The sequence below is a fragment of the Diabrotica virgifera genome, chromosome 1 (genome assembly GCF_917563875.1).
Source record: "Diabrotica virgifera virgifera chromosome 1, PGI_DIABVI_V3a".
NCBI lineage: Eukaryota > Metazoa > Arthropoda > Insecta > Coleoptera > Chrysomelidae > Diabrotica > Diabrotica virgifera.
Genome location: NC_065443.1, coordinates 5,047,290 through 5,072,677, shown reverse-complemented (window position 1 = coordinate 5,072,677; position 25,388 = coordinate 5,047,290). Strand labels below are relative to the sequence as shown.

The 25,388-nt window shown below is 29.9% G+C and overlaps 3 protein-coding genes across 3 annotated transcripts in view; 2 read left to right on the top strand and 1 right to left on the bottom strand.

Annotated features, from left to right (window-relative positions):
- LOC114335172 (juvenile hormone esterase) overlaps positions 1-4,703 on the top strand; it is a 67,290-nt gene extending 62,587 nt beyond the window's left edge. The window contains exon 6 of the mRNA XM_028285357.2: positions 4,259-4,703. Within this exon, the coding sequence (XP_028141158.2) occupies positions 4,259-4,563 (305 nt within the window). The 3' untranslated portion in view covers positions 4,564-4,703. The remainder of the gene's footprint in view (positions 1-4,258) is intronic.
- A 2,152-nt stretch (positions 4,704-6,855) lies between these two features.
- On the bottom strand, positions 6,856-20,924 carry LOC114335156 (NAD-dependent protein deacetylase Sirt6). The gene is made up of 6 exons (XM_028285334.2): positions 20,685-20,924; positions 20,122-20,249; positions 13,923-14,165; positions 11,500-11,676; positions 7,947-8,070; positions 6,856-7,331 (listed from the first exon to the last, which is right to left on the bottom strand). The coding sequence occupies exons 1-6, from the start codon at positions 20,748-20,750 to the stop codon at positions 6,918-6,920; spliced, it is 1,152 nt and encodes a 383-aa protein (XP_028141135.1). The 5' UTR covers positions 20,751-20,924; the 3' UTR covers positions 6,856-6,917.
- Positions 20,925-21,146: 222 nt separating this feature from the next.
- Positions 21,147-22,080, top strand: LOC114335163 (40S ribosomal protein S15). The gene is made up of 3 exons (XM_028285346.2): positions 21,147-21,323; positions 21,406-21,491; positions 21,687-22,080. The coding sequence occupies exons 1-3, from the start codon at positions 21,312-21,314 to the stop codon at positions 22,033-22,035; spliced, it is 447 nt and encodes a 148-aa protein (XP_028141147.1). The 5' UTR covers positions 21,147-21,311; the 3' UTR covers positions 22,036-22,080.
- Positions 22,081-25,388: the final 3,308 nt, after the last annotated feature.

Below are 25,388 nucleotides of genomic sequence, written 5' to 3'. Positions count from 1 at the left end.
CCTATAATCAACGAGTTATAATCGGGTAAGCCACTTTTATAACTGGTAAATGGTATATATAGTGTTTTTTTAATATTTACCGTGAGTAGTTTATGACTGAATATATCTATAATATTTCCTAGGTCCTTTTCCATTTTAAGCTTTAAATTGATCCAAGTGTCAGCAGAGTATAGGATCGCAGTGTCATCTGCGAAGCTTAAAATGTCGCCTTTGGTTTGGAAAGTCAGTATGTTATTTATATATATATATATATATATATATATATATATATATATATATATATATATATATATATATATATATATACTGTATATATTTACAGTATACTCCTGAAGAAGCCATCAAAAAAATGTGCGAAATATTGAGTTTTTAGAAAAAATAAAGATTTTTTATTATAGACCACATACCTGATATTTCCTACAGATTTATATATATATATATATATATATATATATATATATATATATATATTTATATATATATATACAGTATGTCCCTGTAAGTTGTATCCATATGGAAAAGTTTTTTATTATTAATTTTACGAAAAAAAGTTATTCTTTATAAAAAGCTCTGCATTGTCCAAAACCTAAGATTTAACCATCAAATATCAAATTTTTTTAATATTATACGAGGTATGTCAAAAAGTTTGAATGTCACTCAAGAGTAAAGTAGCTTTATTTTTCGTAATATTGGAAATTGCTATTATAAAAAGTTGTTTGGAATTAAAAACTATATTCTAATATGCAATTACATCCTTCTAATTGAAAAAAAATTTTTTTGAGAAATTTTGGATAACTATCGTTATTTTTTCAGTTATTTCAATTCTGATAATTCTTTTATTATTAATTTTACGAAAAAAAGTGATTCTTAATAAAATGTTCTGGATGGTCTAAAACTTAAAATACAACCATCGTATATCACATTTTATCAATTTTATACGAGGTATGTCAAAAAAGATAAATTTAGGTCAAAAGGAAAGTACCTTTATAGTTCAGAATATTTCAATTAGAAGGATGTAATTACATACTGAAACATAGTTTTAATGCTAAATAACTTTTCATAATAACAATTTTCGATATTGTGAAAAATAAACGTATTTTACTCCTGAGCGAAATTCATATTTTTTGACATACCTCGTATAAAATTGATAAAATTTGACAAAAGATGGTTGTAGTTTAGATTTTAGATCACGCAGAACTTTTTATTAAGAATCACTTTTTTTCGTAAAATTAATAATAAAAGAGTTATCTGAATTAAAATAACTGAAAATAATTTTAGCATTCCATAATTTTTCAAAAAAAAAAAAAATTCAATTAGAAGAATGTAATTGAATACTAGAATACAGTTTTTAATTCCAAACAACTTTTCATAATAGCAATTTTCAATATTGTGAAAAATAAAGCTACTTTACTCTTGAGTGAAATTCAAACTTTTTGACATACCTCGTATAATATTCAAAAAATTTGATATTTGATGGTTAAATCTTAGGTTTTGGACCATGCAGAGCTTTTTATAAAGAATAACTTTTTTTCGTAAAATTAATAATAAAAAAGTTTTCCATATGGATACAACTTACAGGGACATACTGTATATATAAAATAAATAAAATTGGTCCTAATACTGTTCCCTGTGGTATACCGAAGTTAATGTTTCTTGTACTACTTTGTGTCCCTTCTATTCTCACTACTTGTTGCCTACCCTTTAAATAACTGTCCATCAAATTATATGCTTTCCCTCTTATACCTGTGTCTATCAGAGTATCTAGTACTGTATCAAAAGCCTTCGCCAAGTCTAGGAATACACAAGCCGTTGGTATGTTGTTATCAACTAAGTTATATATTTTACTTGTTAGATATGATATGGCATTTTCCGTGGAGATCCCTTCCCTAAAACCATACTGTTTGTTTGATACTAATTTGAATTTTTCTAGGTATTTTACTAGCTGGTTCTTTAAAGATTTTTTTAAAATCTTACAAAGTGAACTAATTAAAGAAATTGGTCTATAGTTTTTTGTTAATTTAGGATCACCTTTCTTGTGTATGGGAATAACTACGGTTTGCTTTAACTGTTCGGGCCATTTTCCTGCAGCAAAAATGCTATTTACTAAATGTGTAATGGGTCGAGTTAAAATATGCCCAAGTTCTTTTAGTACTTCTGATTTGATGTTATCCATTCCTGGCGCTTTGTTGGATTTCAGTGAGTTTATAATAATTTTAATGTCAATTTCATTAACATCTGCTAAAAAGAAGGAATTCAATGTAGTACATCGTTTTGGAGGTTGAGATAAAGGTTTTGTTATTTTTTTCGCGTATATTTCTCCGACTGTGGAAAAATAATCATTAAATTCTTCAGCTATTTCATCAATGTTCGTAAGAGATTGATTATTTTCAGTAACTATTTCTTTGAAGTTTTTGGTATTATTCTGTTCGTTATTACAGTTATTAACTATTTTCCACAGGTTTTTGGAACATTGATTATTTTTAATAATTTCATGTCTAAAATAATCTTTCTTTGCAGCTTTAATAACTATATTCAAATGTTTACGGTATCTGATATAAGTTTCCTGTATCTCTTTGTTACCTGGCATATTTATATGTTGTTTGTATAGTTTTTTTATTGATGGAGTTTACTAGTCCTGCTGTAATCCATTTTTTTCTTTTAAAATTATAACGTTTTATTTTAATGGTGTCAGTATGTTTATTTATGTAAAACGTTAATATCTTTATTAAGTATTCCGTTTGATCATTAATATCTTTTAAGTTATAATACTCAGTCCAATCAAAATCTTTAATGTCCAATTTTAAGTTATTGTAATTTAATATTTCTTTCTTTCTGTTGGGTAGATTATTTTTAATATTTAGTGGCACAGTGACTACAGTTGTCTTATGATCTGTAATATTTGTATCTAGAACAGCTGCTTTGCAATCGTTTATTGGATCTTTGGATATAAATTTTACAAATACGTGATCCAGACAGTTATTTAGTCTTGTTGGTTTATTTATTAAAGAATTAAAGTTGTATTCTGAGAGAGTATTTAAGTAATCATTAGCATTATCATTATTTTCTAATATGTTTATATTAATATCTCCAACCAGAATATGACAGTCTGCATGACATGATTTTGTTTGTTCTAGATATTCCTTTAGGTTTGACACGAAATGTTCTACATTCGTTGAAGGTGGTCGGTAAAGAGCAGTGATTAGTATTTTTTTGTTGTTATTACATGTTACCAGCATTTGTATTACTTTATGTTCCCCTACTTCTATAATTTTTGTACAGTGGTCAAGATAATTTTTGAAGTATAGTACTGTTCCATAATTTTTATTAATATTTCCTTGATTGTAAATTATTTGGTACCCTTCAAGCTTATGACAACCAACGTCGCCAATACGAAATGCTTCCGTTAACACGATACAGTCAAAGTTGCAATCTAATTGTTTTATCAAAATTTCAAATTCATTAAAATTCCTGTAAATGCTCCTTATATTTTGGTGTAAAATTTTAAAATGTTGATCATCATTTTGTAAGTAAATTTTTAAATTTGATAAGTTATTAATTTCTTTTGTTTCAAAAGGTATATGATTAATGTCCCTAATGTATGTATCCATAATATACAACAAAATATTCTTTATATGAATTATTTAATAATACAATACAAATATAAAATAGTTCAAAAGAGTGGGGAAAAATATTAGAAAGAAATAATTAATTAATAAACTTCACTTTTTTTTAATAAACTTACAGTACTGAATATCCCCTCTATCTTTATATACTGATTCCATAACACTCTGTCTCCATGCATTGGGTATTCCTTCTTCCTGATATATCCTACTCATCATCATCAATGGTGCTACAGCCCTATGAAAGAGCCTCCACCTTCTCAAGTCTATTACGACAGTCAATCCTATCCATTGCCAACCGTTGCCAGTTTGCTACGCCTATTTTTCTCCCATCCTCATCTACACCATCCTTCCATCTGAGTTTTGGCCTACCCCTATTTCTATAGAAGTATACTTACCACGGGTTCTGGCGTAAGGATTCTTTTAGGAGGATTGTTCTGCTGTGATCTTGCCTTGCCCATCTTAGTCTTCCTACTCATCATTTACCACAAAACATCAACCTCTTCCTCACCAAGAACCTTCCAAACCTCAACCTCCACAGCTATTCCATCAAGTCCTACTGCCTTACCATCAATCATCAATTCAGCTAATACAATCTAAGCTTCCGACCAAAGCCTAATATAACTATATCTTTGTAGGTGCCTTCCATGGAGATGACATAGCCTACTTTTTTAAAACAAGTCAAAACCCTGACGTAGGAGACGCCGAAAGGAATGCTCAGCAGAAATGCATTGCCTTATGGACAAATTTCGCCAAATACGGAAACCCGACTCCAAAAGGATGTGATTTGGGTATTGAATGGAAACCCATTGAAGGAGAAAAACTTAACTATCTTAATATTGGAGAGGAATTAAAAATGGAAGTTAATCCAGAAGAGGAGAGAATGCAAGTGTGGGAGCAGGTGTACAAAGCTAATCCCAAGACTGCTTTTTATTGTAATTAATATGTTTCGACATGTTCTTGTATTTATTCTTAAAATATTTATTTTTATATGGACCCGTTAACAAATTAATATGCATGTATATAAAGTATTACTATTTTTAAAATTTTTATTAATAAATTAAATATATTTCTAGAAAAACGTGACGAATAATTTATTTCACAACCATAAAACGTCTCACTGGGTTATTCACTTTGAAAAATAGTAAATATATAAAGCGCCAAAATAAACTTATTTTAAAGTAAAATTGTGGCTTGTTCCCAATAAAGATAGTAAATTGTATTAAGATGCCACAAGAAAATAGCTTAAGGTTTTTCCTATGAATTACAATGTCATTACAGTTAAAGACAAGTTTACTGCCCTGTTGGATTTGATGAAATTTTTTTTATTAAAAAAATATCTAAGCAGTGCCTTAGTTATTTAGAACTATGGTCTGTTTTTAAACTAAGAGAAGTAATTTAAATTTACCGTGCCTTAAAGCTTGTTTGTAATTGGTCCAGCCTCAGGCAAGTTTACTCCATTGTTATGAAATTTTGACACTAATGACATTATTGAATTTTGACATCTCTGTCATTTTATAGATTAAGTTATACCGACAATTTTTTGTTTTCTGCGTTATTCATTTAATTTTTCGATTTTTAGTCTACTTTTATATAAAAACAGTTGTTTTTAGAACTCTTTAGCTACCTACGTATTGGTATAATATAATATGTATGGATTACCGTCGAAGGCCGATATGATCAACCAAAAAAGAAGACGTATATGGTGATTCTTCTAGTGACTTTCTTGGGTGTGAATCTGTCTTTTCAGTTTACTCCTCCTGGTTTAAAAACAAACCATAGTCACAAAAGATTAGATAACGAGCAAATTTTCTCTATCTTAAAATTAATGTTGGTTGAGTTCTCTGAGTCATGCAGTAAAAAGGTAACTGGCAGTTATGAGGTATGTCTTCATGCTTCTTTGCAAATATGTTCTTTAATCATATTTGCGACCATTTCCACACCTAGGTCTCTTTGTAGTTGGCTACTTCTTATGTACCAGGGAACATTTACAATGTCACTCAGCACTTTATTCTAAAAACTTCTGAATCTTCTCATTCTGAATCATTTCGATGTTATTCGCGCTGACACATACGCAGAGCTATAACCATATGCCCATACCGTCTTCAGTACTTGTTTATATAATATCATGAGCTTATTGTGTATTGACAGCTTCGATTTTTCTCCATGGATCCAATACAGTTTTCTATATTTGATGTTAAATTCTATTTTTTTTTTCTTTTTGATGTATTCTTTCGATTTTAACCTGATATCTAGATGCATGCCAGATGTTTTGCTGTAGTGCCATTTATTACTATCGATGATTTATTTATCTTTTTGTTGGTGAAATCTACATGTACTGATTTAGTCTCATTGAGTTTGATACGCAATTTCTTGATCCATGCATTAACCTCATTGAGTACATGTTGTAGTTTTACTTTTGCTTCGATTTCATCATCGTCAACTGTTAATATATTTGTATCATCAGTAAACGTAGCAGTTGTGCTTACATTAAATACTGGTATATCGTAGATTTATAGCATATACAATAATGGACCTAAAACACTGCCTTATGGTACTCTAGCACTCATTGTTATATAGTTACAGTAACAGTAATATATAAATCTAATAGGTTTGGTATATTATTCGTATCTATAGGCCAGTACATCGGCTTGCCAGTCGAATAAAAGTTACAGATATGCTCTCTAGCTGCAGAAGATAATTAATATTAAGATAAGTAATTAATCTGGAGCCCCAGTAGGTGTCCTTCGCATTAAAATCTCTGTCCAAGATAAATTTTTTAAGACTTTGTATTAGTAATCTTCTTTTTTCAAATTATATTTTAGTGGACAGTATATTGCTCAGGATTTGATGGAATGATGGTATTGATAAAGGTCAATTAAAAAATTTTTTGATTCCATTAAAAACTATAATATGTATTTAATATGGATATTTCGGTATGAGCTGTCGAAATGTCAAATAGAAAAATTAGTTTACAATTTAAAAATGATTCTCCAGACGACCTTTGAAAAAAATATTAAGATAGGTACTACAAAAAAAAAGTTTCGGAAAATCGTAATTATTAATTTAAACCTACAGCCAATAACGCTACTTATAACTGTAGATTCCAAAATATTCAAAAATAATCCTAATAATCAATTATATAACAGAGAAAGAATCTCCGATTGATCATTTCTGAATAATAAAAATTGAGAGTATACTAAGAAGAAATTATCAAAAATTACAAAACAATTCATCATCATCATTAGAGTTTCTTTTGGTTAAGGTCATTACATAAAATTATACCTAACAAATGCATCATGCTGAATACATATTTTCCATATCAACTAATTTAGTCAGTTCAATTTTAAGATTGGATTGATTCACCAAATTGAGCTCTGCTTTCGATGTCTTCTTTTTTCTAGATCTAGAGTTTTTCTTAATACTTTTTTCTTTCCTCAGCCTCACTGTCTTAGCTAGTTTCTTTGAGTTATTTAAAATGTTTTGTTCTATTCTCAGTTTTTTGTATTCTCTCACCAGTACATCATATTTGTCTCTAAATTCATCAATATTGGTTTTTAAAATATTCCATTCAATCACAGACGATGGCAGTTGGTTTTTGGTTGGATCGACTTCGGTAGAATAATCCGGAATTTCGAGACCTAGTTTTTTCATTATTCTTGATATGACGTCATCTACATAGCTATTGATTATTAAATCTACCTTTTTATCCTAAAATATGATAAACGCTTTAAACAATCTCGAAAATTATTTCATCAAAAAAATTATATTAAAAAAACAATGAAAAACAAATATCCAATATACAGGGTGATTGATTAGTATTATCATAAAACTCAATAGATTCGCTATAATAATATATAGCAATAAAAGTTAGTAACAAAAATTGTAATCATCTTTAAGGTTCACATTACAAAATCAAAATGTTACAGGGTGTTCGATAACATAGTTGCAGACCAAACTTATGTTTTTTTAATGGACCGCCATGTATTTTAGCTCAAAATCTCCTTCACTCCCCACCCCCCACACCAATATAAAGTTTTATTATGTTATATATAGGGTATTTACAAAATTATAACCAATTTTCCATGAAAAACAAGTTCAACTCCCTGTATAATTAAAAACAAACACAACAACAATGATCTATTGCTGCCACATTTTTGTATTGATTGTCAAAATTTTCAAGTAATTTATACTGCTAATTTTTTTATAACCAATCCAGGGCGAGTCAAAACACAAGTACATTATTTCTTCAGTAATTTTAAATAGAACATCCTATTTTTATTTTGAAAAATACTTTTGAAAAAGGATATACAGATAATTTCTTACATGTTTGGTAGGTTGGAGATTCACTATAGCTACTTTTCCGCCATATTTTTTACATCGAAGAGGTAGATTACCACTAGGAACTATCTGAAGGGTGGTACCCAAACAAATATTTAAATCAGCTAGACTAAAACAAAAAATGTTCATTACAGAAATGTACATTATAATAGAATAGAAATATGTTTTATTGTCATTGAAAAGTGTACAATTTTATATACAAAGCTTACAAAACAAAATACAATTTACTAAAAATACATAAATCGTCAATATACATAAAAAATAATTAAGTAAAGCAAAAACAATCTATTGCAAAATTCAAATAAATTACAAATAATCAACCTTAGGAACTAATAAGGTTAATAAGTTAAGCTGCTGCATATGACACCCAAATATAGATAAAAATACTACTTGTACATAAGGGTAAGGTAATTTCTTAGCTATTGATTAAGAAACTCCTCTATTGAATAATATGGTCTTTCAGATAGATAGGCGTTTGTCATTTTACGGAACTTGGGGAAAGATGTTGCAGATTTCAGTTGTAGAGGGAGATGGTTGTATAGTTTTTTTGTAGAATATAATATAGATCTCTTTACTAACTCAGTGGACGGGATCGGTAAACAGATGTCAAAGGTAAAATTTCTGATGGAATAGTCATGATTAGGTCTTGCTGGAAAGACATGTAGATGTTGACGAAGCAAACAGTTTCTAAAATATATAAAGGAGGAAGTGTTAAAATCCTGTGATCTTTGAAGAAGCTTCTGCAATGTGTTTTTCTTCTAAAAACAAACATCTGTCAAAACAAAATTTACAATTGTCAACTGTCAGTAGATAAATCAATCACCAACCATCGTTCTATGGCTGTCTTTGTTCAATGCATGGTGTTGTGTATGGACAGGCAGCTTAAATTAACAGTTTCAGTTTCTGTGAGTAGGAAAGAGAAGTAATATAAAAAATAATTTGTGAATAATGTCATACTTAGGCAAAGATACAGTGGAAAAACTATATATCACGTATTTCAGGTCTATTTCCACAATTAAAATGAGTGTTTAGACCAGTAAGGATCTGTGAAAAAACGTCTATTTTTGGATGTGAGAGGTGGCATTCGGATTTTTACAGATAAAGTTAGGTGAAACCTTCAGTAATAATAATTGACTTATGCTCCTTCTCAAATATGCCCGGAACATTAATAAAAAAATTAAAATATTTAAAAATTTCGAAAAACGTCGATTTTTTTCTGCTCTCTTTGCTTATAACTTCAAAACGATTCGTTTTGGAACAAAGTCGTAAAGAAATAAAATAAAGATAATTGAATTTTGTATGATATACGACTGGTCAAAAATGTCTTAACGTATTACCTTTTCTGCAATATAGCAATAAATACAAAATAAGGGGGCAAAATACGCCTGTTGTTATTCAATGTTTTTAACCACTTTGGTGGCACTTAGAACCTTAGTAATTTACTTAGGAAATTCTTTGTAACATATTTAAACTGTGTACCAAATTTCATTAAAATCGACCTAATAGATTTTGCATAATAAATTTGCAATCTAAATGTTTTTAAAAAAGTTCAAATTTTTTAAAATCTTTCTGAACAAAAAGTAGACCATTTAGAAGTTGGCTAATTTTTTTACAAAGAGGTGCTCTACCTATCTAATACACTTTACATAATTAAAATCGGATTATTTAAGGGGCCTCAGCAATGTTTTAAACTTATAAACAATTTTTTGGCTTATAAACAAATAGCTTTGTTTAATAATAAAAAGAATAATTTTTAGCAATGCAAATAATTAAAACCGGTATAATTTGACTTAAACTTTCAAATGCGGTAAGTAGAATTGCTATTTTATTTTTTAATCAAAAGTTATTCGCGTTCAAAAATTGCAATTTTTCGATTTTTTGAAAGTTCCACTGCGTTTATCTCGAAAACTATGCATCCTACGAAAAAACTTGTAAGAACATTTTTTGCTTAGAATTACCCAAGATATACAAAAAAATGTTTTATTTTGCGAAAAATCGATGTTATGTAATTCCTCAAGTTCTTTGTTTATAACAATCTTATCGACATCCGGATCAACTGTTACCCAAAAAAATCGTGTTCTACGGGTCAAAAAATACATAAAAATCTTGGGTAAGTCCATCTAAATAAAGGAGCCCATAGCACCCCCTCCTGGCCACAGCACTAATTTGTTTATAAGATTAAAAATTGTTTATAACTTTAAAACATTGCTGAGGCTGCTTAAGTAATCCGATTTCAATTCTGTAAAGTGCATTAGATAGGTGGAGTGCTTCTTTATATGTAAAAAAATTGACAAATCTTTGTATCTTCTAGTTTTTGTTGTGCAAGATTTTAAAAAATTTTAATTTTTGAAGTTATACTTCTTTACCGGCGATAGAGGGTGATTTTTTTATATGTTAAAACCTATCAGCCCGGCGCATGCGCATTATAACTTTGTTCTGATTGGATGTTCAAATGACATGTCAAAAATTATCCGATATGGCAGCTGTGGTTTGGAGGTAAAGGTAAACAAATGTATAATATATTAGTTTTATTGTTGTGAGGACAGAAACAAAAAAGTTTATAATATTGTAGTGACTTTTAAATAGTTTTTAAAAGCAACAGGTACGTAATAATTGTTAATGTATCATGGGTATAAACCTACCTATTTGATCTGCCAAAATACATAGTATGTAATACTTTTATTTATATAATTTGATTACCATCAAAATTTCTATCAATATTCACCTAATATATTGTTTTTTACTCTATGTTTTGTTGTATTTTTTCAATTCTAAATCATTTCAATTCAAAATTAAAATAATTTGATCAATTTTCAAAATATCAAAATATCACAAGTTTAATCGGTTTAGTTAGTCGATCTTCGTAAATAATGACACATAGTGTACGTGGCTAAGCGGAGAAAGCAAATGAATTCCAATACCAACCGCTCTTATCAGCGCTGGTTCGAGTCCCAATAGAAACTTTCTTTTTTGTTTTTTTTTTTTAATACATTTTATGATTGTAAGTATATTTATTATATAATAGTATTTTCAGAAAATACGTATTTAGTTAAAAAAATTTTCGACAATTAATGTTCAGACATCATTTGTGGCTTGTTTAATGTGTTTGTGTGTGTTTTATTCTTTTATTATTTTAATTTTTGGCACTGTTCTAATAAAAATGTTTGAGAAGTAGTAAGTATAAATTAGTTTAATATTTAAACAAAATATAAATAAAAAGTATATTAATTTCGTTGAAATCATATAATAGAAGTATAACTTCTTACGTGCGTACAAAGTACACCCACATTCTTTTTTAAAAAAAGTTTAGATTGCAAAATTATTATTCAAAATCTACCTAAATTCACATCCACCTAAAAACAGATCCTTACTGGTCTAGTTTCTTGATAGGAGATAAAGAGTCTCATGAGGTAATCTCATGAGGATTCGCACCATTAAACTAAATTTAAAGGAATTTTTGATTGCGCACATTTTTTATTGTGTTGAAGAAATTTTGCAATTTTCAAATAAATAAATTATGATTTAATAAATACTATACCTGGAATGATAATCGGACATTTCCAAGTCATATTCCGGTAAACTGTCCTCCCAATCTAGAATTGTATCGTGTAGTTTACCTCTACAAGTACGTCCTCGTAGCATAGAGGATCTTTTACAATCTTCATTTAGGCATTTCTTGCCAACAGTTGAGGTAGCTTCTGGTCTAACAAATTGGCTAAAATGAAACAAATATATTAACGCCTTGACTGCATTACTTTTATTATTTATTGACGGACCGAAGTCCATTAGTACATGATACAATTAAAATGTCACACAAATTATAAAAACAATTCAAAATAAGAACTAGTGCTAGTAGGTACAAAATTGGTAAATACATAATAAACAACAACAAAAAAATAAAATTACTTGCTCTCATTTCACAATTGAGAGCTAGTCCTATAATATAAAGTAAAAAATCTAAATATCTAAGTCTATCTAAAAAGACAATAATAGTAAATGACAAATCAGTCTTGAAATTAGAACATTAAGTTAAATATAAATGTAAATGTAATTGTGTGGAAAACGCAGTAAAGTTGTTCATAAAGAAATCAATATGCGGAGACAATGTATTTGCTAATTTAATAGTTTTACAGAGATAGGAACTTGAACCATAGTTTGTATGGTTAATGACCTCGTGGAAGGTGGTCACAGAACGGGTGGTTCTTGAAGGTACATGTAGACCAATCTTATTTAAGAGTGAGATACAGAATTTATGACCATGAATTAAGTTATATAAGAAGCAAAGATCTTTATGTTGACGAAGACTCTGTAATGAGTCAAGTCGAATAGTTTGCAGTAAAGACTCATAACTTTGACCAGTGAGATGCATCTTATAAGCATAATAACGTAAGAATTTACGCTGAACTTGTTCGATTTTATTGATGTGACCATTATATTGAGGTGACCAAACACATGATGCATAATCTAAATGTGGTCTAACCAAAGAACAATAAAGGTATTTTAAAAAACGACCAGTCGTAAAGTCATAGCTACATCTTTTAACAAAGCCAAGCATCTTTAATGACTTAGAAACCATGGTATTAATGTGTAGGTTGAAATTCAAGTTAGTGTCAAGAATAACACCCAGATCTTTAACTAAGTCAACTAATTTTGTAACCTAGTGTCTGTATATAGTAAGAATTATTCTCAAAGTTTCTTAGTCGAGTAAAAGTTATAGCATGGCATTTGTTTGCATTTAAGTTAATACCATTAAGTGAGCACCATTCCACAAGACCATTAAAATCTGATTGCAAATAGTAGCGATCTAAATCAGAGGTAATTATGTGAAATAATTTAAGGTCATCAGCAAATAGAAGAAATTGAGCTAAATTGAAACTTTTATTTATGTCATTTATAAATGAATTAAAAAGGATAGGTCCTAAGTGGGAGCCTTGAGGTACCCCCGATTTAACTATAATTTCATTAGAGAAATAATTCTTAGTACAAACTATCTGCCTTCTATCTAATAGATAATTTCGAATCCAACTAAGCAGAGGATCAGAGAAACCTAACTGTTCGATCTTATGTAACAATAACGTATGGTTGACCCTATCGAATGCCTTGGAAAAATCTGTATAAATCGCATCTACCTGTTGTTTGCTTTCCAATGCTTCATTTAAGAAGGAGGTATAATTTAACAAGTTCATTTCAGTTGATCTCCCCATAACAAAACCATACTGTTGTTCAATGATTACATTTTGTATAGTAGGCTTAATTTTGTCACATATTAAACTCTCGAACAGTTTAGGTATAGTATTAAGGATACTAATAGGTCTGTAGCTTTCAACCCCTCTTCTATCGCCATTCTTGAATATCAGTGATATAAAACTAACTTTCCAAACGGGAGGGAATTCACTCGTTAGTAATGATTTTTGAAAAATAAAGAATAAGGGACGAGCAAGATTAAAACTACAGTATTTCAGTAACTTGGGTGGGATTCCATCAGGCCCTGGACCCTTATGTATGTTTAGCTGGGATAATTTGGTATATACCTCTGAAATAGATAAGTCACAACCAGTAATGTTGAAACTAGTGTTAGCCCTTGCACTATTATTAGGAATAGGACATTCGTCCTCACTATACACTGCAGCACAGTACTGAGCAAACATCTTGGCTATGGCTATGGCATTACGAGACAATTAGACCTCATATAGTACTAACAGTTGGCTGGATCAACTGCATAGTAACACACTGTGGCAAAGGTTCAATACAGGACATATATCACTTGTAACACACTCAATGTAAGTTTATAGATATCTCTAAACGCAGCCAAGCTGTTAATAAACAATCCAGCTCTGAGGCTAGTTAGTTAGTTGAGTTAACCTACTTCTAAAGTAGGAATATAGAGAATTATTGAACGAATGTAGTTTAAGAGCACAAGAAATATCGATTTCAAATTAATTTAAAAGAAGCCCTCCTTACCTTTCACAAGTGTTACATTGACCAATAAACATGTTCCCATGTAATTCAGCCATATGTGTTCTAGAAACGCCACTCTTTAAGTGAAGTCCATCTATATTTTGGCTTATTACGTAGTGAATAATATTTTTGTCCAACAAATGCTTGATGGCCATGTGAGTTTTGGTAGGAATTGCTTCATTAAATGAAATATTAATATTTGGTTTCTTTCCTTCCTTCTCTAACGTCCAGACTCCATTAGGGCCCCTTAAAGGTTAAACATTGATTTATATTATGTTTACTGACTTCAACTTGAAAAATATAAACTGATAAATTTGTACGCAGCTTCCTAGTGACAACCAGGTACGGGCAAATAGGAGAGTTGCTAAAGTAGGGATAGTGACTTAGGGCACATCCAAGGTGCACGCTGGTTTTCAGAGTCAGCACTGAGTCTGTGTGTGCGAATAATCCTAATAACTAGGGGAGTGCATATAGATTTTCACTTCGGAAAAAATCAAACAAGATAGAACTTTTTATAATTGCATTAAGAAATGTTTAATAAACAACATATCAAAAAGTTCTACTTGAGAAGTGGGTGCTTAATTTTTTATTAAACAAATGAACTGCGAAATTAGAAGTTTTTTTAAATAACTCCGAAAATATAAATTTTAGAAAAAAACTGACTTGACCATTGAAAAATTCAGAAAAGTTTACAAAAAAAACCTTATACAAAGAATTTTCTAAAATTGAATCTGTATCTTTTATAATTTTTTATTTATAACGCTAAAGTCACGCTTCTCACAAACATTGGCACACTGTAAACTAGCATACGGCGAAGTGCACGGTTGAGTTATTTTAATGTAATTCTTTAACCAATGGATCAAATGAAATTTTACAAATTGAACATAAAAGAAGAATAATTAAGCTATCTTATGGTTATAATAAAAATAAATAAAATCTATGGGCATAAGTACGGTGTGGGCAGCAAGTGAATTTTGTTACATGAATTTTGTTTAAAGATGATTTAAAAATGTGTAACTAATACAATTTTTCCGATAAAACTCTCAATTTTGCACAACTTACCTTTCAAGCATCTTATTAAATGATGTTTCATTCAAAAAAAATCTCAAAAATTTAATTCACATGATGTGACGTCTCAAAAAATGTAATTTTTGAAATCTTCGTAGTTTTATAGAATTACCACCACTTTAAGACGGTATTACTCAAGTTTGAACAGATCTATTACAGTTTTATAAGTGCTTTTTTAAAGCTTAAGATGTAGTCTTTAAAATACACTAAATTAAGAAAGATAACAAAAATGTGATACAAAAACCGAAAATTACTAGCTAAAAAAATGTTTATACAAAGTGATCAAAACCGTTTCTGTAAAACTTACCTAAAATACATTTAATAATAAGCTTCAACAATAATAAATGTTCAGCAAAAAATTTTTTTTTAGCTCTTATACAGTATGTCTGCGTAACTTGGAACCTATTGATAACTGTTTTATTATCAGTTTTAAGAAAAAAGTTATTCTTTATAAGATACTCTGCATCGTATATAATAATATATATAATGCATATCGTAAATATCAAATTTAATTAATTTTATATGAGGTATGTCAAAAAATATGAATTTCACTCAAGAGTAAAGTACCTTTACATTTCACAATATCGAAAATTGTTATTAAGAAAAGTTGTTTGGAATTAAAAAATTTGTTTTAGTGTTAATTGCATCCTTCTAATTAATATATTGTGAATAATAGAGGCACTTAACTCTTAAGAATAATTCAGATTTTTTACATACCTTATATAAAATTAAAAATCAAGTATATTCAAATGGGAAATAAGCCACAATTTTACCTAAAAATGATTTTATTAACGTTTCGACGCCCAAGTCGGGTGTCGTTGTCAAAATACAAATGAATATTAAATAAACAAAAATGTTGTTGCTTAGTAAAAAAAAATGCCACAAGAAAATAGCTTCAGAACAAAATTAAAAATGTTTGATATCTGATGGTTGTATCTTAGATTTTAGAGCAGGGAGAGCATTTTATGATGAATAACTTTTTTTCGAAAAAGTTATAATAAAATAGTTATCATAATTGTAATAAAATGATGATGAGTATCCATAATTTGAGAAACAATTTAAAAAAAATTTTTTTCGATTAGAATGATCTAATTTTATATTTAAACATAGTTTTTAATTTCAAACAACTTTTCATAATAGCATTTTTTGATATTCTGGAATATAAAGGTACTTTATTCTTTAACGAAATTCATATTTTTGACATAACTCATAAAAAATTGATAAAATTTGATATCTGATGGTTGAGTTTTAGATTTTTGACTATCCAGAGCATTTTATGAAGAATAACTTTTTTTCGTAAAATTGATAATAAAAAAAGTTTTCCATAATAATATGTGGTTCCTAGCTACGCAGACATACTGTATAAGAACTTCTGTATAAGAATTTTCAAATTGCAATGTCATCTTCGGATTCAGCATAATCAAAAACGAAATAGAAACATATTTGACTGAAGTAAAATGATGATTTTAATGATTGCTTAAAGAATTAATAAACAATTAGCGACCAAATCTGCGAGTAGAACTTTTTTACTTTAACATGTGTATAAACTAAGAAAAAAAGTTTTAGTAAAATATAAGCTTGTTTGAATTTTTCCGAAACAATGCATATTTTTGTTCTAATTGCACTCCCCTAAACAGCAAGTTGGTGCACTCTGGACAGACCTGTTTAAATATGAAGGATTATTCAGACAAAGACTCAGCATTGACTCAGATATGAGATTTTTATTAACATCCTAAGTGCTCTAAACTTTGTTGCAAACACACTTAAACACAGTTGCTCGAAATGACATAGTGTAATTTACATCCGAAGTCCAGAATTATATCTGTATTTTTTAATTTATCAATTTCCATAGATGTTAGATTGTGTAGAGCTAGAGGATATTTGTTCAAGGTTTGAGCCCTGGCCGTCGTAGTCTAAAATTCCAAAAGAATCTATGGCTTGGTCTGAAATAAGCTTGTGTCTGATCAGCCTATGGAGGAGTGGTACAGCAAGGGATAAGGGCTTGCAGCTCGGTGACACTCCTCCATAGATCCCTACCAGAAGGGCGTTGACGCCTAAAAACGGTGTATATATATAATTTCGATAGATTCTAATAAAGATAGCTTAAGACCTTCATTTTGAATAGAGTAGAGTAGAGTAGAGTATTTATTGGTAATAATGTACAAATGTACTTTTACAGGTCAGCAATAATTAAAATTGTCTAAAATTACATTAAAAGTTGACAGTACTTCAGTAAAAAAAACCTATTACTAAAATTTAAAAACTAAACACTAATTAAATTACAGGACAAAACAAAATTTAGATCTGAAGTACTCCTCAAATGAGTAGAAAGCACCCATCAGAAGATAATTTTTAATTTGTCTCTTAAATTGGTTAAAATCAAGACTTTTAATAGATATTGGTATACAGTTATAAAATTTCAATGCTAGGTATCTGGTTCCATTTCTGGTCCTCTCAAGTCGACTGAAGTCTGGTACAAGGGCATCATGATTTCTAGTCTGATAAGTATGCTGTTGTGTTTTATACAGATCTACATTTTGATGAACATACAACAGGCACTGCATAATGTACACAGAAGGTAGTGTGAGAATCCTCAGGTTTCTGAAAGACTGCCTACAATCGTCCCGATAACCCTGACCTGTGATTATGCGAATACACTTTCTCTGCTGACCAAACACCTTATCTATATGGCAAGAGTGTCCCCAGGAAAGGATTGCGTAAGTTAGTCGTGAGTGAAAGTTGCTGTGATATGATGTAAGAAGGGTTTGAAGGGAGGTAACCTTAGATAGGTTTCTAAATAAAAGGAGTTGGCTTGAGAGCTTTTGGGAAAGTTTCAGTATGTGCCGTTCCCAAGTGAGTCCCTGATCAAGATAAACACCAAGAAATTTAGCTTCCTGTGAACAATCTGTTAAAATGGGATGTGTAATGGTGTTATGTCTTAGGGTAAAGTTCACTGTTTGTGATTTTGAGTTATTGAGAGAGAGACGATTTGCCAAAAACCATTGGAACAAATTGCTCTCTGTGGTCTCAAGATCAATATCACTGATTTGGGAAGGGTGGTAACTTTGATAGCATGTAGTATCATCAGCAAATAGGACTGTGCTTACCGGGCCCTCTTGTGAAAATCCCAAGTCATTTATATAAATGAGAAATAATATTGGACCTAGAACTGACCCTTGAGGCACTCCATACATCAAAGGTTTTTTATCAGATTTGAGCTGGTTAAAAAACACATATTGAAATCTATCTGATAGATAAGACTCAATCAATTGAATAGACATAGGATGAAAATTGTAGGCATGTAATTTTTTAAGAAGAATACTATGAGTGACACAATCAAAAGCTTTAGTAAGATCAAGGAACGAGGCAAGGGTATCAAGAAAGTTTTCAAATCCTTCCAAAATACTGCCTGTAAAATGATCGATAGCAAGTGTTGTTGTTTTGTTTTTTCTAAATCCAAATTGCTGCACTGCAAAAAGCCGATTAGATTCAAAATAGTCATTGATCTGCTTCTTTAGGATTCTCTCAAACACTTTGGAAAGAATTGGCAAAAGAGAAATTGGACGAAAGTTATTATGATCATCAGCCGAACCTTTACGTTTAAAGAGAGGTATGACTTTCGCAGTTTTAAACACTGAAGGAAAAATGCAGGATGAAATTGAGTAGTTTATTAGTTTAGTTAAAGGTAAGCTAATGTTGTGTTTAATTGCCTTGATTATTTTTGTGTTCATTCCATCCGGGTCCTTGCTCTGGCTATTTTTTAATTCTTCAATTGCTTTTACAACTTCCTCCAAATTTGTTGGCTCAAATCTGAAGGAGCAATGATTAGAGGCGAATGAAGGAGCATGTGGTATAAAACTAAGGTATGTATTGAATGATTGGTCAGTATGATTAAGTGTATTTATTACATTTTCAGCAATACCACAGAAGAAATCATTAAAACTATTTGCATTGAGTGATGAATTTTTTATTGGTAAATTCTTACATCTTGAGTTTATTAGGGACCACATAGCCTGTTGACGGTTGTTAGAGTTTAATATAAAATCATCATTAGATTTAATCTTTGCCTTATGTATAGCATGTCTGTATTTTTTCCTATATTCTGAGAGTGTTTTCTTTGTCACTAAAACGGGGTCACTTTTATTTAAAGATGTCAAAAATTGTAGTTTCTCCCTCATAAGTTTCAAATCATCATTAAACCAAGAATTTTTTTTACATTGTTTACCTTGCTCAACAAGCCTAGATTTTTCAGGAAAAGACAGATTTATTGCCTGCGTTAAAATATCGATAAACATTTTAAACCTTGAGTCCACATCAATACATTCATTATCAATAAATTCAAAATTTTGTAAGCAAAGATTGTTATTTAAAGAGGCCAGTCCCATCTCTGTAATGGGCCTGTAGCTTATTCTAGATTTAGAAGTAGTTTGGGACACTTCACATTTAAACAATATGCCTTTGTGGTCTGAAGTGTGTGAAAGATCAACAGCTTCGGATTGCAACATGGTACTATTAATATTTGTAAATATGTTATCAAGACATCTATTATAACGGGTGTTAAATTTTATCGATTTTTTGAGGTTATAGGATCTAAAGAAATTGCACAGATCCAGGGCTGCAATATCCCTTTCATTGAAGTGCACATTGAAATCCCCTGTTATAATAAGAGGTTTATTTGTATTTAACTTTTTGAAAACTTTTGACATTGTATTGAAGAATTGATTTAAATCACCATCTGGGGTACGATACACAGTGACAAGTTGAATATCAAATTTTACCAAATGTACACCTGTTATTTCACAATGTTTTTCAAGAGACAAACTTTCAAGATTTAATGAAACAGAATCAAAGGTTTCTTTAATATATATACTTACACCCCCATGAGAGCCCACAGTCCTTGCAAAGCCAGAAATCATGGAGAATTTGAGATTGTTCATTAAAGGAATGAATACAATTTGTGAAGTGCATAATATATGAAATCTGTTTTTCTATTATTCTATGCTATTTTCTACTATTGTATGCACTCATCAATATTAGACCATACATAGATTAAATAGCACATTTAACTATGTGAGACTTTAAATTAAACAAAATCAATGTGAATCAAATTATCTGTATTGTATACAATATTTACCTAAAATCTGGTATACCAGCAGATGTACTTATCCCTGCACCAGTGTGGAGAACTATATGTTTAGAATTCTTGATCCATTGGGCCAAAACCTCACACTTCTCATCAACCTTCTTTTCTGAATCAAATTGCTACAAGATTAAAGTATAAATTAATTAAAAAGTTCGAAGCTTTATTTCCGAGGAAATAAAGACTTCTACTGGGACCAAATTCTGGTAACTTCTGTATTCATGCGTTCCAATACTTGCAAAGTAGATGAACAATGAATTCAAGAAGACTAGGGGAAATCTAAAATTGCATTTCACTACCTGTCTACTCATCTAGGTAAAAATTTTAAACAATCTTAGTTCCCTGTACTCAGGTAGGAGTAAACTAATATAAAATGAGAATGAGAGAGACATCTTATATTTCAATCCTTCACAGGGGACCACCATTCTCTAACCAGGATCATGAGGGTGAAACGTACTTAAGAGGATGATGGTCCTCTCTGAATGAATTGAAATATAAGATGTCTCTTATTTTCATTTATTAAGTTAATTATTCAGTATTGAAATAAAAGATCTTACTTCTGGAACACCTAGAACTCCTTTATTTTCATAATGGGACAAACCATCTGCGTAGCTACAAGACATTTTAACGGGAACAATATTCTACCAAATAGATCCCAATCAAATAAATGTTTACATTATTGTTTATCCAGTTCAAATTAAATCAAGATTATTTTTTGCAAGGTAAGACAAACTTGATGTTTATCTTCTTCTGTGAGCGTCGATCCGTTAAAGAATCAAAACAAGTAACCACATCAAGATCTCGCACATTTTTTCTTCTTTTTTAGTGTCTTGCAAATTTTTTGTTGTAAATTTAAAAATATCCCTGATTTTTACATTGATCGTAAGTCAAAGCTATTAAACAAAGTTATTACCGTGTATAATATCTTTGTCATAAGTATTATTGTATTTTTATTATTAATTTTGCTTTTTTACTATTTTTTTTTCGACTGGTTCAAAAATCCCTAAATTGGTTGCATTTTTCGTTTGTCGGTTGGCAGCGCTGTGTTTTGACAGTTTGACAACCTTTCTGTCTGGAATTTAATGGCGTTAGTCGCTAATTTTTAAAAGTTGAAGAATCCTTCGGGAAATTGTCCATCAAAAAGTTTTTGCCGATTAATTAGTTAAACTAAACAATTTTTCAATATGGCCGATAAAGTAAGTACCATATTTTTTTTGAATTACTGCAATTTATTTAATTGTTCATACAAGTATGTATACAAAACTTTTTCTTTTTCAGGCAGAAGAACTAGTCAAGAAGAAGAGGACTTTCAAAAAATTCACTTTTCGTGGAGTGGATTTAGATCAACTTTTGGACATGCCAAAGTAAGATTTAGAAACTAATATGTTAGCAAAGTTCTGAAACTGTTTTATTGATGCATGTTTATATGGGTTTGAGCCACAATTCTTGGTGTAATGAATGTTGGGGACACCTAATTGATATTGCCCCAACAATTGTGGCTCAATCCCATATAGACAATACTATAATATGTTCATGTAACCTAATGTTATGATTTTTAGTGAGCAACTCATGGAACTCATGCATTGCCGTGCCAGAAGGCGTTTTACAAGGGGATTGAAACGTAAACCAATGGCCCTAGTGAAAAAACTACGTAAAGCAAAGAAAGAAGCCCCTCCACTAGAAAAACCAGAAATCGTTAAAACCCATTTGAGAAACATGATCATTGTTCCAGAAATGGTTGGTTCTATCGTTGGCGTTTACAATGGTAAAGCTTTCACACAAGTTGAAATCAAACCTGAAATGATTGGACACTATCTAGGTGAATTCTCTTTGACTTACAAACCTGTTAAACACGGTAGGCCAGGTATTGGTGCTACCCACAGTTCTAGATTTATTCCTCTCAAATAAATTATTTACTATGTAGATTTATGATAATAAACAATTTTTGAGAGAGTTCTTTTTTAATTACCACATACTATTCTTTTTACAAATCATATTTTTATTATTTATCTTAGTAATATTTGAATCTGTGCAAACAAAAACTTTCTGAAGTCATGAAAACCCATACAGTTATATAGATAGATATCTTTATTTCCAAATAGGTAACCTAATATACAAATTTTTAACTTAAATACACTTTTTTTACATATAAACAAAAGGAAATCAATCAATACAATGATTCACAATAAAAAAAAATACAAGAAAATTGTGTACATTCACTGTCATTTCAACATAACTATCCCAAGAAAACTGAAAAACCTTTAATTTATTCTTAAAATTAATAAAGAATTATGTATAATCAAATTAACAAGTTCACCAACCAATAAAAGTCTATAAAAATAAACAAAAAAATATTGTGCACGTTCTCTGCCAATTCAAATACTACTTTAAATTTTTAAGGAAAACCTTTAATTTATCTTTAAAACTTTTAACTGTCCTACAGTCTTAACCCTTTGAATGCGGGAACCTCATCCCGCTCGAGGCACTTTAGTTGGGCGGTTCATGCCCATTCATTCAGAAACCATCTGATGACTTTATATTTTGTCTATATGCAAATAATCGCTAACTGCAGTGAAGCAGTTAGCCCTGTTGCATATATATGCGTTTCCCGCACATCTCGTGCACTACTGAAATTACGCAAATATGCGGTTCCTGCAGTCAAAGGGTTAATTCATTAAATTCTCTGAAACCTCTAAATATTAATGAATTCATTGAGCTGCTATAATTCATTTTAGAAAAGTATATGTTATTTTTATTTCGAGTATTGTGTATGTGTGTATTAGGAAAATTAATAAATTGCTGAAAATAATCGGGAGCTAGATTGTTTTTAATTTTATAAACCAAAATCGATGCAAAATATTGAAATCTTTGATATACCGAAAACCAGTTCAATGTATTCAGCATTAAATTTATTGGTGTCAATCGGCCCATTCTTAATATTATACGCATACCACGACTTTGTAATTTTTGAAGTTGCCCCATTTTATTTAGGTTGAACAAATATAAGACTGATGGGCAATAATCAAAATGAGGTTGGATTATTGAATTATATACAGTAAGTCTAGTTTCTAAAGATAAATTTTTTGCTATTCTTGTAAAAAAGTATAATTTCTTGCTGATTTTTTTGTGTATATAAAAAAAATGATCTTCCAATGAAAGAGTGTTATCAAGTTGAAAACCTAAGTATTTAATAGTTATTGTTATTTCAATATTTTCACCATTTATGGATAAATTAATGTTATTTATATTGATTTTGTTATACTTATATCTACTGGTTACAATTAGAGCTTTTGTCTTTGATACATTTAATTTTAACTTGTTTAATGTTAAATAATTATAAACAGCCTCCAGAACTGAATTCATTTTTGCCACTGCATTTTCCAGGCATACATCACTACAAGCTATTAACGTATCGTCAGCAAAAAGATTAACAAACTCACAATCAACAAACAGATCTATATCATTCAAGTAGAGAATAAAAAGTAAAGGCCCTAGGACACTGCCCTGAGGTACACCTATATCAATGTTAAGTTCATCTGACATAAAATTATTGAATTTAACCTTCTGCTTGCGATTTGATAGATAATTATTCAGCCAGTCAAAAACTCCACCCCTAATGCCATACTGCCACAATTTTGTCAGTAAAATATTTCGGTCTATGGTCTCGAAGGCCCTCTTAAGGTCTAAGAATACAGATATTACATATTTGTTTTGATCCAATTCAGTTTTAAATTTACTAATTGTCAATTGAAGTGCCGAATCACAATAGTGTTGCTTTCTAAAACCAGATTGATTACTTATCAAAATAGCATTTGTTTTAACATGTTCAATAATTTGATCATATACAACAAGTTCAATCAATTTTTCAATTGGTGGTAGTGTATTGATGGGTCTGAATTCTTCAAATTTCACTGTATTATTGATTTTTTGAATTGGTACAATTGTACTAACTTCAAGTTGATTCGGAATTTTACCAGTATACAGAGAAGTATTGATTAAATTTAATATAATATGCCCAATTGTTTCAAAAATGTCTTTGAGAATAATTTTAGCGTTTAATATATCATGAACTGAGCATTTACTGTCTAATTTATTAACATACATACGTAATTCGTTTAAAGATACTAATTCAAATTTATTTATCAGTAGGTATAAGTTACTATTTTTATTATACCAGGTTTCCCTCAAATCTCCAACAATATTGTTGATACTTGCAACAAAGTAACTGTTGAACTGGTTAACGATTTCCTTGCTATCTTGACATGTTAAATACATACCTGTTTCAAATTGAACATATTTAGGTGAATCTTTGGATTTAATGTTCACTAAATTTTTTAATGTTCTCCACATTTCTTTGGGGTTGTGTCTAAATCTATCTATTTTATTAAAATAATAAAGATTTTTTTTAGTTTTTAACAAATTAACAACTTCATTATGATATCTTTTAAAATTGCTCCACAACTCCTGTTTAAACGGTTCAAGTGCTGTTTTAAAAGTTATATAAGCATTATCACGTAATTTTATAAGAGAGTAATTTTCGTTATCAAACGATGGTATCTTTAAGTTGAACTGGCAGATTTGAATAGGTGCTGTTTTATTGATTTCAATTTCACAATTTAAAAATCGAGTCAACATCAACAGAATTCAAATTCCAGTTATAGTACATTAAATTAGTTTGAATTTTCAAAATATTACTCTGACTTAAATTTCTTAACATTACAATGCTCTGTACTTTTAGTATTTCTTAGATTAACAGAAATAATGGAATGGTCAGTTAATTTTGCAGTTTCATGAACATTTACTATATTATTAGTATTTGACAGGACATAATCTATCAGTGTTTTAGATACATTTGTCACTCTAGTAGGTTCTGTAACTAATTGGCAAATACTGTAGCTCAACATTTGATCATTTATTTTTTTGACATAAAAAGTACTTGACAATTGATCTAAATTAAAATCACCCACCAAAATGAAAGAGTGGTTCGTTGAAACAATAAAATCAAAAATATTATCCAGTTCTTCCATAAACCTAGCATCTGACGATGAAGGCGAATGATATATGCAACCTATGTACCAAGTTGATGTTAAAGAATTAACTTATATTAGCATGTTATACAGGGTGTCTGCGTAACTTGGAACCATATGGGAAACTTTTTTAATATCAATTTTACGAAAAAAAGTCATTCTTTATAAAGTGCTTTGCATAGTCTAAAACCTAAGATGCAATCATCAGATATCAAATTTTGTCAACAGTATACG

Coding starts and splice junctions, on each gene's coding strand:
- LOC114335156 (XM_028285334.2), bottom strand. CDS start 20,750: ATGTCTTGTAGCTACGCAGATGGTTTGTCCCATTATGAAAATAAAGGA. Junction 14,166..20,121: donor GCTGGTATACCAGATTTTAG/GTAAATATTGTA, acceptor TTAACCTTTAAG/GGGCCCTAATGGAGTCTGGA. Junction 7,332..7,946: donor ATCTCCAACCTACCAAACAT/GTAAGAAATTAT, acceptor ATCATATTTTAG/GATAAAAAGGTAGATTTAAT.
- LOC114335163 (XM_028285346.2), top strand. Junction 21,492..21,686: donor CAACTTTTGGACATGCCAAA/GTAAGATTTAGA, acceptor TATGATTTTTAG/TGAGCAACTCATGGAACTCA.